At 38.3% G+C, this 14,376-nt stretch overlaps 1 protein-coding gene across 6 annotated transcripts in view; it reads left to right on the forward strand.

Moving 5' to 3' along the window:
- The window catches only part of arid4b (AT-rich interaction domain 4B), a 51,078-nt gene that overhangs the window by 710 nt on the left and 35,992 nt on the right, over window positions 1-14,376 (forward strand). For 4 of the 6 annotated variants that reach the window (XM_007551506.2, XM_016671178.1, XM_007551507.2 and 1 more), the window contains exon 2: window positions 1,716-1,764. In XM_007551506.2, the coding sequence (XP_007551568.1) occupies window positions 1,759-1,764 (6 nt within the window). In that variant the 5' untranslated portion in view covers window positions 1,716-1,758. Of the gene's footprint in view, window positions 1-127; window positions 222-275; window positions 625-1,715; window positions 1,765-14,376 lie in introns of those variants that run through there. The other 2 variants (XM_016671176.1, XM_016671177.1) reach the window with 2 other exon arrangements.

The following is a 14,376-nucleotide window of genomic DNA, read 5'->3' on the forward strand; positions in this document are numbered from 1 at the left end:
AACCGTAGCGTTGTGTTGTTGCTGAGCGGAGGAATCCTCGGGGAGGCTTCAGTCGAGCAGCTCCTGTCACGGACGTTGGAAAGTGATATTACTCGAAACAATCAGGGGGGACTCGTTGAAGGTGTTTTTGTGTGTGTGTGTGTATGTGTGTGTGTGTGTGTATTTGACATGGCTGCGGGACGCGAGTCGTCGACCAACGATCCAACGGCGTAGTTTAACAGGTAAACTGCACTGTCAGGAGGTTCTTTTGTGCCATCGGTGTCGTTAGCTTCTCACGACCGACTTGTCCCGGTGTAGGCTGGAGCAGATGGGCTGCCTCGTTGTATCGAGGAACCCCGATCTGATGCGATCCCGTTTCGGAAGGGGAGAAGAAGTCCCAGTGTTGTGTGCGTGATAAACAATGTGTGGGGGGTGGGGGGTAAAGGGATTCAAACAGTAATCGGGTTTAAACGGACATGTTTCTGGACTAGCTGCGCTGTCGGCGGCGGTCAGTCATTCTCTCGTTGAACTGTCTGGGGCGGATGATCTCGTATCCTCCGCGATCATTCCCGAGCCACAGAAATGCGGGGCTGCTGCCGACCTTGGCTCTTGCCTCAACAATAAAACGTCGGAAGACTCGAAGATGTGAGTTTTCTTTTTTTGTTTTTGTTTTTTTCTTCCTCGGGCTTGACCTTGGTGCAAACCGCTCCGTCGACTTGTTTCTTTGTCAGCTCAATCAAAAAACAGTCAGCGAAATGTCGGAGCTGTCGATAAAGAAAACATTTTCAGAGCGAGTAAAGTGAGTTTTCAAATGCCTCCCACTTTGTTTAACTCAACGCTGTCGCTGTGTTACAGTTTAACGACGTGACATGTTTATATAAAGGTTTTGTGACTGTGTTTCACGGAGTTATTATCGCTCTTTTTTTTTTTTTTTTTTTTTTTTGCTGTCGCGTGTACTCTGCAGCGAGACAAGAGAGAGGGAGAGAGAGCTAAAATGAACAGTTCAAAAAAGACAAAAGAGATTTGTGTCGGAGGGGAAAATGATGTTTAAGCATTTGCTAGCTGAAAATTGCGTGTACGGTCCCAGCAATTTTCAGCGCTGGTGTTCCTCCTTTCTGTCCGACTGTCAGCTACAGAAATGGCGTCATCCCTCTGCTGTACTGTTGGTAGAGTCAGTGCGGTGCAGACGGTGGAGGCAGAGCACCGTGAGGCTCTCAGCGAGTATTAAACGACCACATTATCCGTGTTATCTGTGCCGAGCGACGAAAGGCAGGGAAGACTCTCATGTTGCACAGCGAGTAGTTACTTTGTGTTCTTCGGAGCAAGAGAGCCGAGTCTGACTGACTTGACTGGCAACAGTACACCAGGCATTACATAAACGGCTTTAAGCACTCTGCGAACGAGAGAGTGATCAGCCTGCCACGGCTTTACTTTCTGAATGTGACTCGAATGCCCAAGCACGCGCACACACACACACACACACACACACATACACCCATACACCCATCCACCCATCCCTGGTCCTCCCGCAACAGATCAGTGGCTAAATCAGGATGTTTAATAATAATAGCGATAATTAAAAAAAAAAACACAGCAAATGAGGCGGTTTTTATAATTTTTTTTGTGCACCACTGTAGCAAAAGAAGTGATGTCATCATAACATAACCGTGTCTTGTTGTGCTAGACTGAAGTTGGCCACCCTCTGTAATGCATAATCTCCATCCTCCCTTTTGCAGCCTCGGATTCCTCACACTGGTCACCTAGAGGACTCATAGAGAGATGAAGGTATGTTCATTCATTTTTCATGCATTTGGAGCGTTAGAATAGCAAAGTTCAGTTTCTTTTTGCAGCTTTAATGATGAAATGTGCTTTTTCTTCCTGCTTTTGCTCAGTGGATAAATGCAGGTGTAAATATCAGCATTATTTAGTCTTATTATCTAGTCTTATTATCTTATTATCTTATCTAGTCTTATTTAAAAGACTAGACTAGTCTTTTAAATAAAAATGATTAATATGATGATTAATATGCGTAAAATTAAGTTTTTGTTGGGTTTTAAGTTCTGCTGCATGCTGTGGATGTAATTGAAAATTGTGTAAATGTTGTATACGTGAAAAGCATTCGAGAAGTGACATTGTTTACCCAGCTTTATTCTGTTTGGAGATGCATCCCAGCTGCCATTCACTGGGGAATATTCCTGCTTCTTCTTTAAGTGTCGCTGTGCCTTTAGATATTTTCATGTTATGGGGGGACACATCATTCCTGACAAATTTCTGTGTTTTTATTCGCCGCTTGCAGCTCAAAGGAGAGCAAATCGCAAGCATGCTAATACGTTTTGTGATTGAGGTGATGGCGATGAGGCACAGATCTGACGTTTTTTTTTTCCAGGCAAATACTGACTTGAGGTCAGAATTGCTATTTTCCCCAAGGGCTATAGCACAGAAAAGATGACAATGTGCTGCAAGCACTTTGAAAATGAAGGACTTACAAGATTATCCCCATGTTTCAAAGCATATTTCTCTAACCTTTATCTGATTCTTATTAAACTTCCAAAAGCGGCAAATGAGAGTGCATGCTGATGGATGAACAAAAAGTGTTGGCTGTTCCTGATTTTGATTAGTTTAATTAATAGAAAAAGTATTTTTCAGAATGTGATTTGCTGATGAGAGAAAATTATCCGGTTCCGATCTCTGGTCTGTTGGTGAAGCAGCTGTGATAATGACCTGCAGTGTGGCGCTTTGCCCTCACTGTTCTTTCTCTTCATTATCATCCGCCACCAACTAACAGACAGGTGAAAAGGGAACTACAGAGTCTTTCTTGATAAACAAAATATTCTGAAACAGAGAAATCTCATTCTACTCTCCATTTTAAATGGGGAAGTTAATCTGATATGATACAAAACTTTAACTGTCTGTTTCCAGACTGACCTGCATTTAGACTTGTAGCACTGACTTGAGCGACAGTATGTTTGACAGATGGTTTGTGTCATAGGCGTGTGTTGAAAAGCTTTTCACCTTCATAGAAATGACAAAATTCTTAAACTAATGCTTGATTGACAAAATCTATCTTTGCTGCTTCATTTTCTACAGCCATGTTTAAATAGAGGTGTTATCTCCATTTAATCAATACCTATCTTTTTTTATCGTTGCTGAATATAGTGGCGGTTTCCACTTTTCCCTCTGAGTTTTCTGACTGTATTGATGCTGGAGGAGGAGGAGTCAGCTTCTCTCAGTGCTGCTCTGTCTGATGTTTGTTTAGGACTTATTGTCACTCTGCCTTATGATTCCCAGCCTTTTTAAATCTGCTGTGCACTCTTATTTCACTTTAACAACTGTTTCAAATTTATTAGACGCTTGTTTAAATTTTAAGGTCAGGCTTTTACATTATTAGCCATCAAGTTAATGCTTTACAGATCTGGAATAAAGACTAATATAAGCTTGGGCTTGAAATTAAAGCAATTTGTTTGAAAGGCATTGTTTAGTATAGTTTTGTGCAAGTCGTACATTTTTGCCCATAAGTAAAACACTTTATTACAGTGATTTGCAAAATCATTGATACTCCTTTTACTTGTTCACGTTATTACATTACAACTACATACTTCAGTATAGTTTAATAAGATTATATTCTACATGGTTGCGAGGCTCCAAAAGATTCAAACTTGGCTATGGTTACACCTTGCAACATTACAATAAACCTAAACATTAAGTCAGCGCTAAAGGGAATGGTTTGGTTCAAAGCATTTCCATGTGTTGGAGCGGTCCAAAAAATAGTTGGAAGAAGGTGTTCTTTTCATATGAGATCATCTTGGTATAAATGCTAATCAAAGATGGGCAGATGTGATGGAAAAATGTATGAAGCGAAGTGTAAGAATACAACTTTTTAAGAACTGCTTAAGACTGGGGAGAAAGTCCAGATTCCAGCACAACAAAGACACTAAACATACAAACATACAATATTGATGTTGGAATGACCTAATAAAAGTTTAGACCTAAATCTAAATGATAGTATTTGGTAAAACTAGAAAATTGATCACAGATGCTGTCTGTCCAATAGAGCTGTGTGTAATCTCATGATACAATACAATGCATGATATTCTGCTCCCGATACAATATATATTACGATATTAAGCAAACGATATGATTCGATACGATTCACTGCATTTCTAAGATTTTCTGAAAGATTTTAGAGGGACAGTCATTTTGGTGACATTTTGTGACTGTTCCATAGACTTGGATTAAATTAATTGAACTGATAGTGTAATTCTGGTGTAATAAATGTTGTTTTTGTTACACATTTGCTTTGTTTAAATGTTCATTTTGTGGCTTTGTGTATTTAATTATGGTCCCACTGTCTAATCTGACTGAGGTTGAGCAATTTCAGTCTCGATGTGCACAGTTGATTGAAATGTACCTTTCAACGTACCTTATTTGGATAATTTGTAACTCAAATCCTCCAATTATCTTCAAAAAGTTGCAATGGATGAAGATGCTGTGGGCAAGAAAAATCTCCAGTAGCAGTCAGTCTCAGAACAAATCTGAAGATGTCTCTAACTTAAGACGCTGTGCAATAGTGTCTTCTGCAACATAGTCAAAATACACAAATATGACATGCTAATATCACACTTTACAGGCAGCAGAGTTGATATCCCACAGTAAGATGTCCTGGATGACACCATCAGTTATTGGCAAGCTCTGCTAATCCACCTCATTTGCTTTTGCAGCTCTTCTTTAATCTCTGTCTGGCCGTATGATTAGAAACCCAGGAAGAGATGGTTTGAGCTTCCTCCTTTTCTCTCTGCTCTTTCGTCCTGCTCTGCACCGATGAAGCCTCCTTTTTTAACTCCTCTCAGGTTTGGGGTTGTAGTTCAAGTATTTGTTGAGCTTTTGAGATGCTAATCAGCTGCTCCTGGTTGTAACAACAAACCACATTGTTGCCAAGGTTACCCATCATAACAACTGTCTGACAGTAAAAAAAAAAAAAAAAAGAGCAAAAATCCTTCCAGCTGCACAGCATCCAAAACCAAAGGAAATATGTAATGCTTAAACCAAAGGAGGAAAAAAAAAAAAAAAAAAGCTGCGAAAGAACAACACGGAACAACTTCAACAACTGCAATTTTATTAAACTATGGCTGTACAAGTTGATTTAGTAGAACTAAATGCAAATGCATGCCACTTGTTTCAGATTTTCATTTATACATAAAAAAAAGAAAATCATCTCTCTTTCACTTTATATGCAATCCTAATAAAATGCACTGAGGTTTGTTGTTGTGAAGTGACAAATTGTTAAAAAAAAAAAAAAAAACAAGAAACCCCTGAAGGGATAGGAATACCTTTACAAGGCAGTATAATCACGTTTCTTTATGATGTGGGTGAAATATTTTTAGTGGAATTACTCATGCTTTAGCTGCTACAGTGATAGTTAACAGCATGTGGTGCTGTGGTAATATGCTACATAATCATGCAGTTGAAGAGGGCCTCAGCAGGTCAGATACATTAGTCTCCTTAACGTTCTCTTCTGGTAAAAAACGTCTCTGTTAGATGTACACAAAACACCTTTTAAGTGTGTAAATATGCATTTGGATCTACACAGTAAGGTGTAGCATTTAAAATCCCCACTTGGAAATGTGAAGATAATGTTTCAAGTGTCTATAACCTAAATGTTGCACAGTTTCTTTTCGACAAAGTTGCAATATTGTTGACTTTAATAGTCATGCATTTTGGAGTTATGTACTCCAGATTTCTTTTATTTTTATTTTACTGTTTGGAAATTAAAAAGCGGTTGCTTGGCTGGAAAAGCAACTTGGAAAAGGACAAAAATAATAGTCCTTCATTTATCCCGGAGAAGGGAAAATCAGCATTGATGTTTTCTTTACCCCAAATGTTTGCAATAAGTGCCAAACTAAAGGCATTTAAGTTATTATTATTTTCCCCACCGAGTTTAGAGCTGCCATGGCATTGCCAAGGTAACTCCCGCTGAAGCGCCCGTCACTGGGGCTGTGGTCATTCTGGTTCGCACAAAGACGTGATTCACAGCAGAATTATTGTATGTGTGAGCCCGGCTGGTGAGGGAGCTTAATTCTTTCCTGCATGCCCCTTACATGTTCCTTTGTTCAGCCTACAAGGCTGTTTGCTGGGGAACAATGCAGTGGATTAGACACTATTGCTTAGTGCTTTAGCAACGTACTGTTCCTAAATGTTATGTTTAAAACATGCAGATCTTAAGCATAAATAAAATTAGTGCATCGCAGTTCCTCAAGTGAAAGTAAATGGATGATGTAATGGTGTTTATTGGACCACCACATTTAAGTTTTTTAATGTGACGCTGCTTCCTTCACTTCAACCTGAGGGCTGTACGACAAGGCAGGGTTACAGGCTTAGTAAGGTAACTTTCAAACTGAACGGTGAGTTTGCTGTTTCACAAAGCTGATAACTAAATCTTCTCAGAAGTTTCAGTATATGAGACAACTCATGTGAAGTGCTTTAATGAAACGATGAAAAAGATATGGATACATGAACAGAGGTTCGTCTCACCCCTCTTTCTCTTAGAATTTAACCGTTGACTTTTGGGGAAAGTCACCCTCAATGAGGGTAATTAATGCCTAACCTCGAACAGAACCCGATTACTCAAAATCTTACTCTGTTACTTTTGAGTTCCTCTTGACTCCTGATTAGTTTTCTTTATTAGGATGTAGAGACAAAACTAATAAGGCCTTTCTTTGGCTTATAGTGGTTTCTGAGTTTTTCTGAGCTCTGACATTCTGCTATTAAACTTTTTTGCACATCGACAAAAAAATGTAGAAAATATGGAGCATTAAAGCAAAAAAAAAAAAAAAAAAAAGCTTTTAAGGCCAACCAAAAGTGAAGCAATTACATGATTATACTCGTTTATGTATCAAAGCATGTCTTTAAATTGTCTCAATACATTTTTTTTAACTAAACTCAAAACAAAATGCAACAAAGTACCTTTTGATCTGTGCTGTATTTACCGACAGAAAACTGAAGCAGTTAATGAACAGAAAATATATATTTGACCTGCCAAAGGATAATTGGCCAATTTGTTTGGTGCCTCACTGGTTCTAATAATTTTGCTTTTTGTTTGTTTATTGTTATTTGACTATGCAGAACATCAAACTTGCAAAAAAAAGTAAATCACCAAATTATGACCATGCATTAAAAACCTCAACAAATCCACAGCATAACATTGTGCAACATTTTAAATACTCTTTTGAGAGTTTAAATCACCAATTCGCAAGCAGGATATTGATAGCTGAAGATCATATTTATTGTATAAGTTAAAAGATGTTGATTTTTTTTTTAATTATAAAAAATAAAAATAACTTTCATCAGTGAGCATTTTTCTCATCAAGGTTTTGAATCCAGCGGCGCTCTCTGGGTTTTCCTGGAGTTTAGAGATGTATCTGAAGCCATTAGTATGTTTTTTCACCATGAAGACATCTTAAAGAAGGTCTCTTTGCTTCAGTGAGAAATATTTTTATACACCATCAGTTAATATTAAACCAGGTGAATTGATTTGTATGTTGCATCAATGCTTTCTAATTACTGACGGATTTCAGCTAGTTTCTAGGCTTTTTATGCCTTTATGCACACCTTTTTCTTCATGTGTTGAATATTTAACTCCTTGGTGTTCTACTTTATTAAACATGCCTTAATTTATTATGTTTTTATTTTCTTTGTGTGTATGGATTACTGAAGTTGTTTGAAATGCATTAACTTTAGAGAAACTTGTATGGCATTTGGAAAATGGCACATCTGACAGCGGCATTTACTTTCCTTTGTGCTGATCGGCTGTGTCCCCCAAAAAGTGCAAATAAGCATCAGTGTAGACGTTAGCGTACGCCTACGACAGTTTCTACTGTTCGTGTTAATGTACATTAAGGTGCATTTGGTATTTGAACTATTAAAATTAAAGATATCATTGAAACAGTGAAAGCTTTGAAGCATTCAGGCCAACCCTGAACAAATCCCTGGAGCCGATGGCAGGAGTCAGTCACTTATGAGTGAGGCCACAGCTGCACCATCTGTATTCCAGCTTTAACCATTTATTGGTGGTCAGGAAGCATCTTTTTTTGCTAATCTTTACAATAAGAGGCCTGTTGTCACTCATACTGTCCAAGAACAGAACTATAGGCTCTAGCGTATGTTCAGCTGTGGAGGTGGTTGTTAAATTTTTCATGACTTGATAGTTTTTATTGAGCAGCAACTGATCTCACTCTGCAGCTGCAAGTGTCACCTTGACATGCTTTGGTGTGTTTCTGTAAGCAGCTTCCCTCCTTAAAAAAATCCTGAGAAGACATTAGGTCACTTGTAATCAACAATTAAAGCACTTCTTTTTTATTTCAGCCTTTTGACTCATGTTATTTTGACTTTAAAAGTAGCTAAAGCTAAGACAAATTCTTGTAAGCAGTGCAGATTGGTTTCTTTCCATGTCAGCCCCCGGTGTGTTTTGTCACTGCATGCCAAGTCCCATTTGTATGTTTAATCAAGCACATGTGCCTGGAGTGTCTTCCACATCAGTAGCATTAGATGAACGTCTTGATGGCTCCTCATTGAGTCCTTGCACATAGCAGCTGAGGTGGTACTCAAAGCTTGTAAAAGATGCTGCTGTTAGTGTTAATATTCCTGACAGAATTGTAGCAGAGAAGAGGAGGGTATTTTTATACTTCTCATCGATTGAGGAGTTTTCCTCCATTGAGCTTAGTCATCCTGAATTGTTATTTTTCTTTGTCTTTGAGGAGGACTCGTCAATTATCACTAGTAGATTCCGTGAAACTAAAAATGTTTCTTTTCAGACAGCTGGAGGCTTAAAAGTAGTCCTTGCAATCTGTGCAATGAATGGAATTTTCTTTCATAGTTTTACTGAATGCAGGGAGGCGGGGTAGGACTAGAAACAAACTGTCCTCTGTTATTGTTGGCATACAGGAGCATGACAAATGTAACTCTGGCCACAGAAGACAGGCTGTTATTTCTCCTCATTGTTGAGCTGTGTAGGTTTGGCTACACAGCTGTCAGGAAAACCCAAGCTGCCCTCAATGACTAAGAAGTAAAAATGATAAATGGCATTAAAGAGAAATGATCAGAGTCAAAAGTGTTGCAGTGAATATTTGTGTTGCAGCTCTGACTGGCAGAAGAGCTGCTCTGCCAGTGGAACTGGTTGATGGGTCGTGTGAAACTGGAGACTGACGGTCCTCAGACCCATCGCCTCCAGACGGCCATGACGGGTTCTGAAAAAAGAGGCTAAAGTTCAATGGCATCTTTTTCTCAAACCTACCTGTTTTACTTAAAAAGCAGTTAGTACTAGATGTGTACCGGTCAGAAATTTGTGTCTGATTTCCTAGCTCCAGTTTTTGCAAAGCCTTGACATGACCAATTCTGATTTTACTTTGATGACTGTAATTAATTTGTGTTTAAGCTTTTTTTTCCCCAGTCTTTCTGCCTTCAGTGGCCATGAATGATTTACTTAACAGCAGTGGTGACGTCACACTGTGTGCGCGCGTGTTTGAACAGTTGCTGTAAAAACCTTTCTTTACTATTTCAGAATGAAGGCAAAGTGCCTGTGGAGTAAGTATTTATAAACTTCCTTTTGCTAGCACAATTAGCCTGGATTGCTATCAGTCAGCATCTATTCCCTTAGAAATATATATTGGACCCCAGTCTGTTCACGGTGGAGTATTTGTAAAGCCACCTATTCATAGATTTTTGTTTTTATAGAGCATTTGTAAAATATTCTAAAGAAGAAAGCTTTGAAAGCTGAAAATGTAATTTCAATGTATTTAACACGCCATTGGCTGACACTAATCCAGCAGCCAATCCAGTAACGGCAACCAGGAAAACTGTGAATGTTATCTTCTGAGATACCGCTACAACAGTTTGCACTGTGTGTATTAATGCATATTAAAGTATATTTGGTGTTTTTACTATTAAAATAGACAGTTATTCCTGATTTCCTTTTTGCCCCCCAAAATGTTGGGTACAAAACAACAAAAACTACAAAAAGGTGAAAGAGTGAAATCTCATGGGAGCCTGAATGAACAGATGCCTCTGTTGCAGTTTCCTTTCAAATAGCTTCATTTTAAACTCTTATTTGATACTAGTTTTTTTTCTTTAAACAGCAACTTTAACTTGAAATAATCTAAACTCTTGTACAACTTTGTACAACTTTGTACAAGATGTTAAGTTGGGAGTGTGTGTTCATGCTCACCAATTGGGGCTGATCAAGTCAAAAATGGTATGATTCTGTTGACCGCAAGATTTCTCTGCACATCTGTTTTTTACTATGTTTCTGTAGCTGTTTGTTGCTGATGTTTCCATTAAAAAATGCACTGCAAAGCTCGGCAGCCGTGCATGTCACGAGTTCTCAGAGTACTTACATTACTTTGAATTTATGGGGGAAAATGACAAAAACAGTATTAAAGCAAAATGCATTGTGCGTGGGTGATAATAAAGCACTTTCTCTGGCATGAGATATGCAGTGCATTTATTAGATTGATGAAGTCATTAATATTACATTTCATTTGTGTCAGGACTCATGAGTGCAGAATTGTTTTTTTGGTTTCTACAACAAGATAAATTATGTAAAGTTCTGCTTTTTGAGTCGACTAAACATCCTTGAAATTCCTTTTGCAGGGAGATGGATTACAATAAACTGCCACACACTCTGCTTTGTCGGAGGCATGACACCTGTTTTTATGAACCTCTCAATTCTAGTTAATTGGCTAGCATTAACTACAACTCCTAGCTGATTTATGCAACTTTATTGGAAAAAACGAATTGAATAAAATCTTTCACTTAGCTGGAAAGACCTCACTTGTTTATCTTCCAATTATTAGTTAATAGAAAGAGGTGTTACTTCTCACATTTGCAGAGAAGCTGTAAAGATTAGTAAAGCAGTGTTTTCACTACAGATAAGTACATACAGTATGATATTTTCTCTGTCAGCTTGTCCTTAATTGCTACCCATTAATGACAAAAGGTTGAGCAGAATCTCAGACTCCAACATAAGCTCAAAGTACTGTGTGCCTGTATACAGGCACCTGTTCATCTGATTTGTTGTTTTTCCTTTCTGACTTCTTTGTTTTATGCTTTTCACTCATGCTGTGTAAAGTCAGTAGAGGTTCCAAGTGTTAAAAAAGCCAAATTTCTTAACGTCTATCTTGGCTCTAGAGGTTAAAAAAAAAAAAAACAACCTCTTGTCTGGGTTGTAAAGCTGATGTCTGATATATATATTTTCCCCCCACCACAGGACAACTAAAGGTGGCAAAAGCTTAATAAAAAGGAAATTCATATCTAATCTCTGAGATTGGATGAGTATTTAAAATAGCCTTTTCTTTCATTGCTTTGTAAATGACTCTCAGCTGGGATTTTTAAAACGCATATATTAATAATTCCTGCAACTTTTAGTCTCTGTTTTGGCTGTGGAAATGTGTATGGTTAAAAAATGTGAAGAGGGAAGGGGGGGCAAGCACGAGGCAGCTGAAAATCTCGTTGAAGGTTGCTGAAGAGTGATGACATTTAATTTGGGAGACCAAACGCCCCCATTAATGCGTAATGTAATATCTACCCAAGACAAAAGTAGTGATAAGTTCTGCAGCTTGAATATGAGCTCATCAAGTAAAGATTTATAAAGTGTGGAGGAGGTCAGGAGAGTTGTCTGTGAGTAGCTTGGTGCCCTAACAAACCGGCACCCTATGGATAAATTTTAAAGATGCATTGTGTTTTGCAGTTTGTTTTCAATTCACAGCAGGGGAAATAAGTTGAAGCAGATGCCAGTTATCATGGATTAATATTGTTTTGAGAGAGCAACTATTGATTTAACAATCTCTGCACACCTCAGCAGATATTTTCTGCTGTGAGAGAAAACATCTAAAAATAAGAACCACCCCAAAAGAAGCCATTTCTTCTGGAATAGACTTCTTGTTCATAAACTGAACCTCTGCCTGTGCTATATGTCCACTGTTTAGACAAAGTTAGGTACTGGGCACAATTCAAAATATATATTTTTATTGGGTTTAAACTAAGATGTATTCATGCAGTAGTTTTACCACTGTTGTACTGTCTGCATGAAAAGATGCTAGCATCACTGCTAGCACATCTGGTTGAATTATGGAGTTAGAGAGATTGCTAGTAACAAAAGTACTTCCTTGTATTGTTGCTGCATGTGATGCATGTGTAATTACGGTCATAATTAATACTTATTATTGGACAAAAACACAGTGGTGTTGTTGTTTTATTCTTTAACCCACATCTGGCTAAGCAGCTTATTTACTCAAAGTTGAAGTGCTGGGTGATTGTGTGTCAACACCTGGTTAGCTGGAAGATCCTCCTTGACACCAAGACGCCTGCAATCTTTTTCTACATCATGGAGGTTTTATTATGGTGTCCATTTAAAACACAGGAACCTATGTCTTGGCATAGAGACAAAAGGCTGAGCAGAATCTCAAAGAACAAAGAAGAAGAAAGAAAAAAAAACAAAGAAGGAAAAAAAAAACTTGACTAGTTCCTCAAGCCTTTCATCTTCTTTGAATTGTTTCAAGTACTAAAAATTTGAATTAATACGCAACATATCAATTTCTGTTGTCCTTTCTGTTGTACTTCCTCTGCATCTATTTGCGCCTCACCAGATTGGTTTTCTTTTACCTGTGGCACATAAATATATGGCCTTGCCCCCTTCAGATCACCAGACAAATCCATAACATTTTATAATAGTTTGACTATGAGACTCTTCCTTGTTTTGTTTGTAGGAAATCATGGGAAGCTGTGTTTGTTTCTTGGCTTTCAATTGATGTTAAGGTTTCTCTGTATCAGATCAGTTTGTTTAATAATTGTCAGAAATAGGGCATCTAAAACGCAAGATTTATACTGGCAGCAAGAAAAGTGCAAATGCATCAAACTTGTGATATAAGATCCTACTAAATATAGCAACCAAGCAGTGGATTGCGATTGTGGTGTTGCACACACTCAGTTTAGAATGCTGGTTGTGATTCTTTAATTTGTACACATGTATTCACAATCACAATCTATGGCTAAAATACATACCGTATGTCTCCCATTTAATTTATTTGAACAGTTACACGTTTATAGCAAAAAGATCCCGACCTGCAAGCAGTTTCCACATGTGAGCTGATTATCTCCCTAAATTTGTATATCTACTGTGCAATTATGCATCGCAGAGGCAACATCTGGTGTAAGTGATTAGTCACTTTTAATTGCTCTTTGTGCTGCTAATCACTGGTGTAGTTTGTAGCTGGAGTTTCATGATACAAACAGTTATCTGCAGCCTCTCAAAGAATTCTGTTTGCTCCTTGTTAACTGTGCACAATGAAAGAACAATCTTAGTCTTATTAGCAGCTTGTAATACAGAAATGTACTGAGAACAGCTTGTCTGCAGCGAGGGCTTTAATTTCAGCTTGTAGTGAATAAAAACACAACTACTGTGGAGGATTTTATGGATTTTTATTTTTGTTCTATTGATCATAATAATTTTATTTTTTTTCTATTGATCATAATAATCCATTTAAAGGGTGTTGTAAAAGGGCTATTGCAAAGTATTCAATGACATCCATATAAACACAGACTGTGGGAGAACCACAGTGCTGGTTCTGTTGGACCACAGTGCAGCTTTCGACACTGTTGACCACAACATTTTACTGAATCGACTGGAGAGTTGGGTCGGACTCTCCGGTCCAGTGCTCAACTGGTTTGAATCTTACATAAAGAACAGGGATTTCTTTGTTTCAATCGGAAACTTCTCATCAGAGAGGTCAAAGGTCACATGTGGGGTACCCCAGGGTTCAATCCTAGGACCACTTCTTTTCAATATTTATATGCTCCCACTGGCTCAGGTTATAACAGGGAATAAAATTAGCTACCATAACTACGCGGATGATACACAGCTCTACATCACGATGTCACCAGGTGACCTTTGACCCATCCAATCACTGAATAGATGCTTAGAACAGAAAAATGTGTGGATGTGCCAAAACTTTCTCCAGCTGAACAGAAACAAAACTGAAGTTATTATCTTTGGACCTAAAGAGGAGCTTCAGTTATTACAACTGAAAACCAGCGATCAGGCCTGGGAGTAGTGATGGACTCTGACCTGAACCTTCAGAGCCACATTAAGACAGTCACAAAGTCGGCCTTCTATCACCTGAAGAACATCTCCAGGATTAGATGACTAATGTCTCAGCAGGATCTAGAGAAACTCATCCATGTGTTTATCTTTAGCCGCATTGATTACTGCAACAGTGTCTTCACAGGTCTGACTAATAAATCAATCAAACAGCTGGAGCTGATCCAGAATGCTGCTGCTCGCGTTCTCACTAAAACCAGGAAGATAGAGCACATAACACCAGTTTTAAAGTCCCTACACTGGCATCAAAG

Source organism: Poecilia formosa, unplaced genomic scaffold (genome assembly GCF_000485575.1).
Source record: "Poecilia formosa unplaced genomic scaffold, Poecilia_formosa-5.1.2 Scaffold42, whole genome shotgun sequence".
In the NCBI taxonomy this organism is placed as follows: domain Eukaryota; kingdom Metazoa; phylum Chordata; class Actinopteri; order Cyprinodontiformes; family Poeciliidae; genus Poecilia; species Poecilia formosa.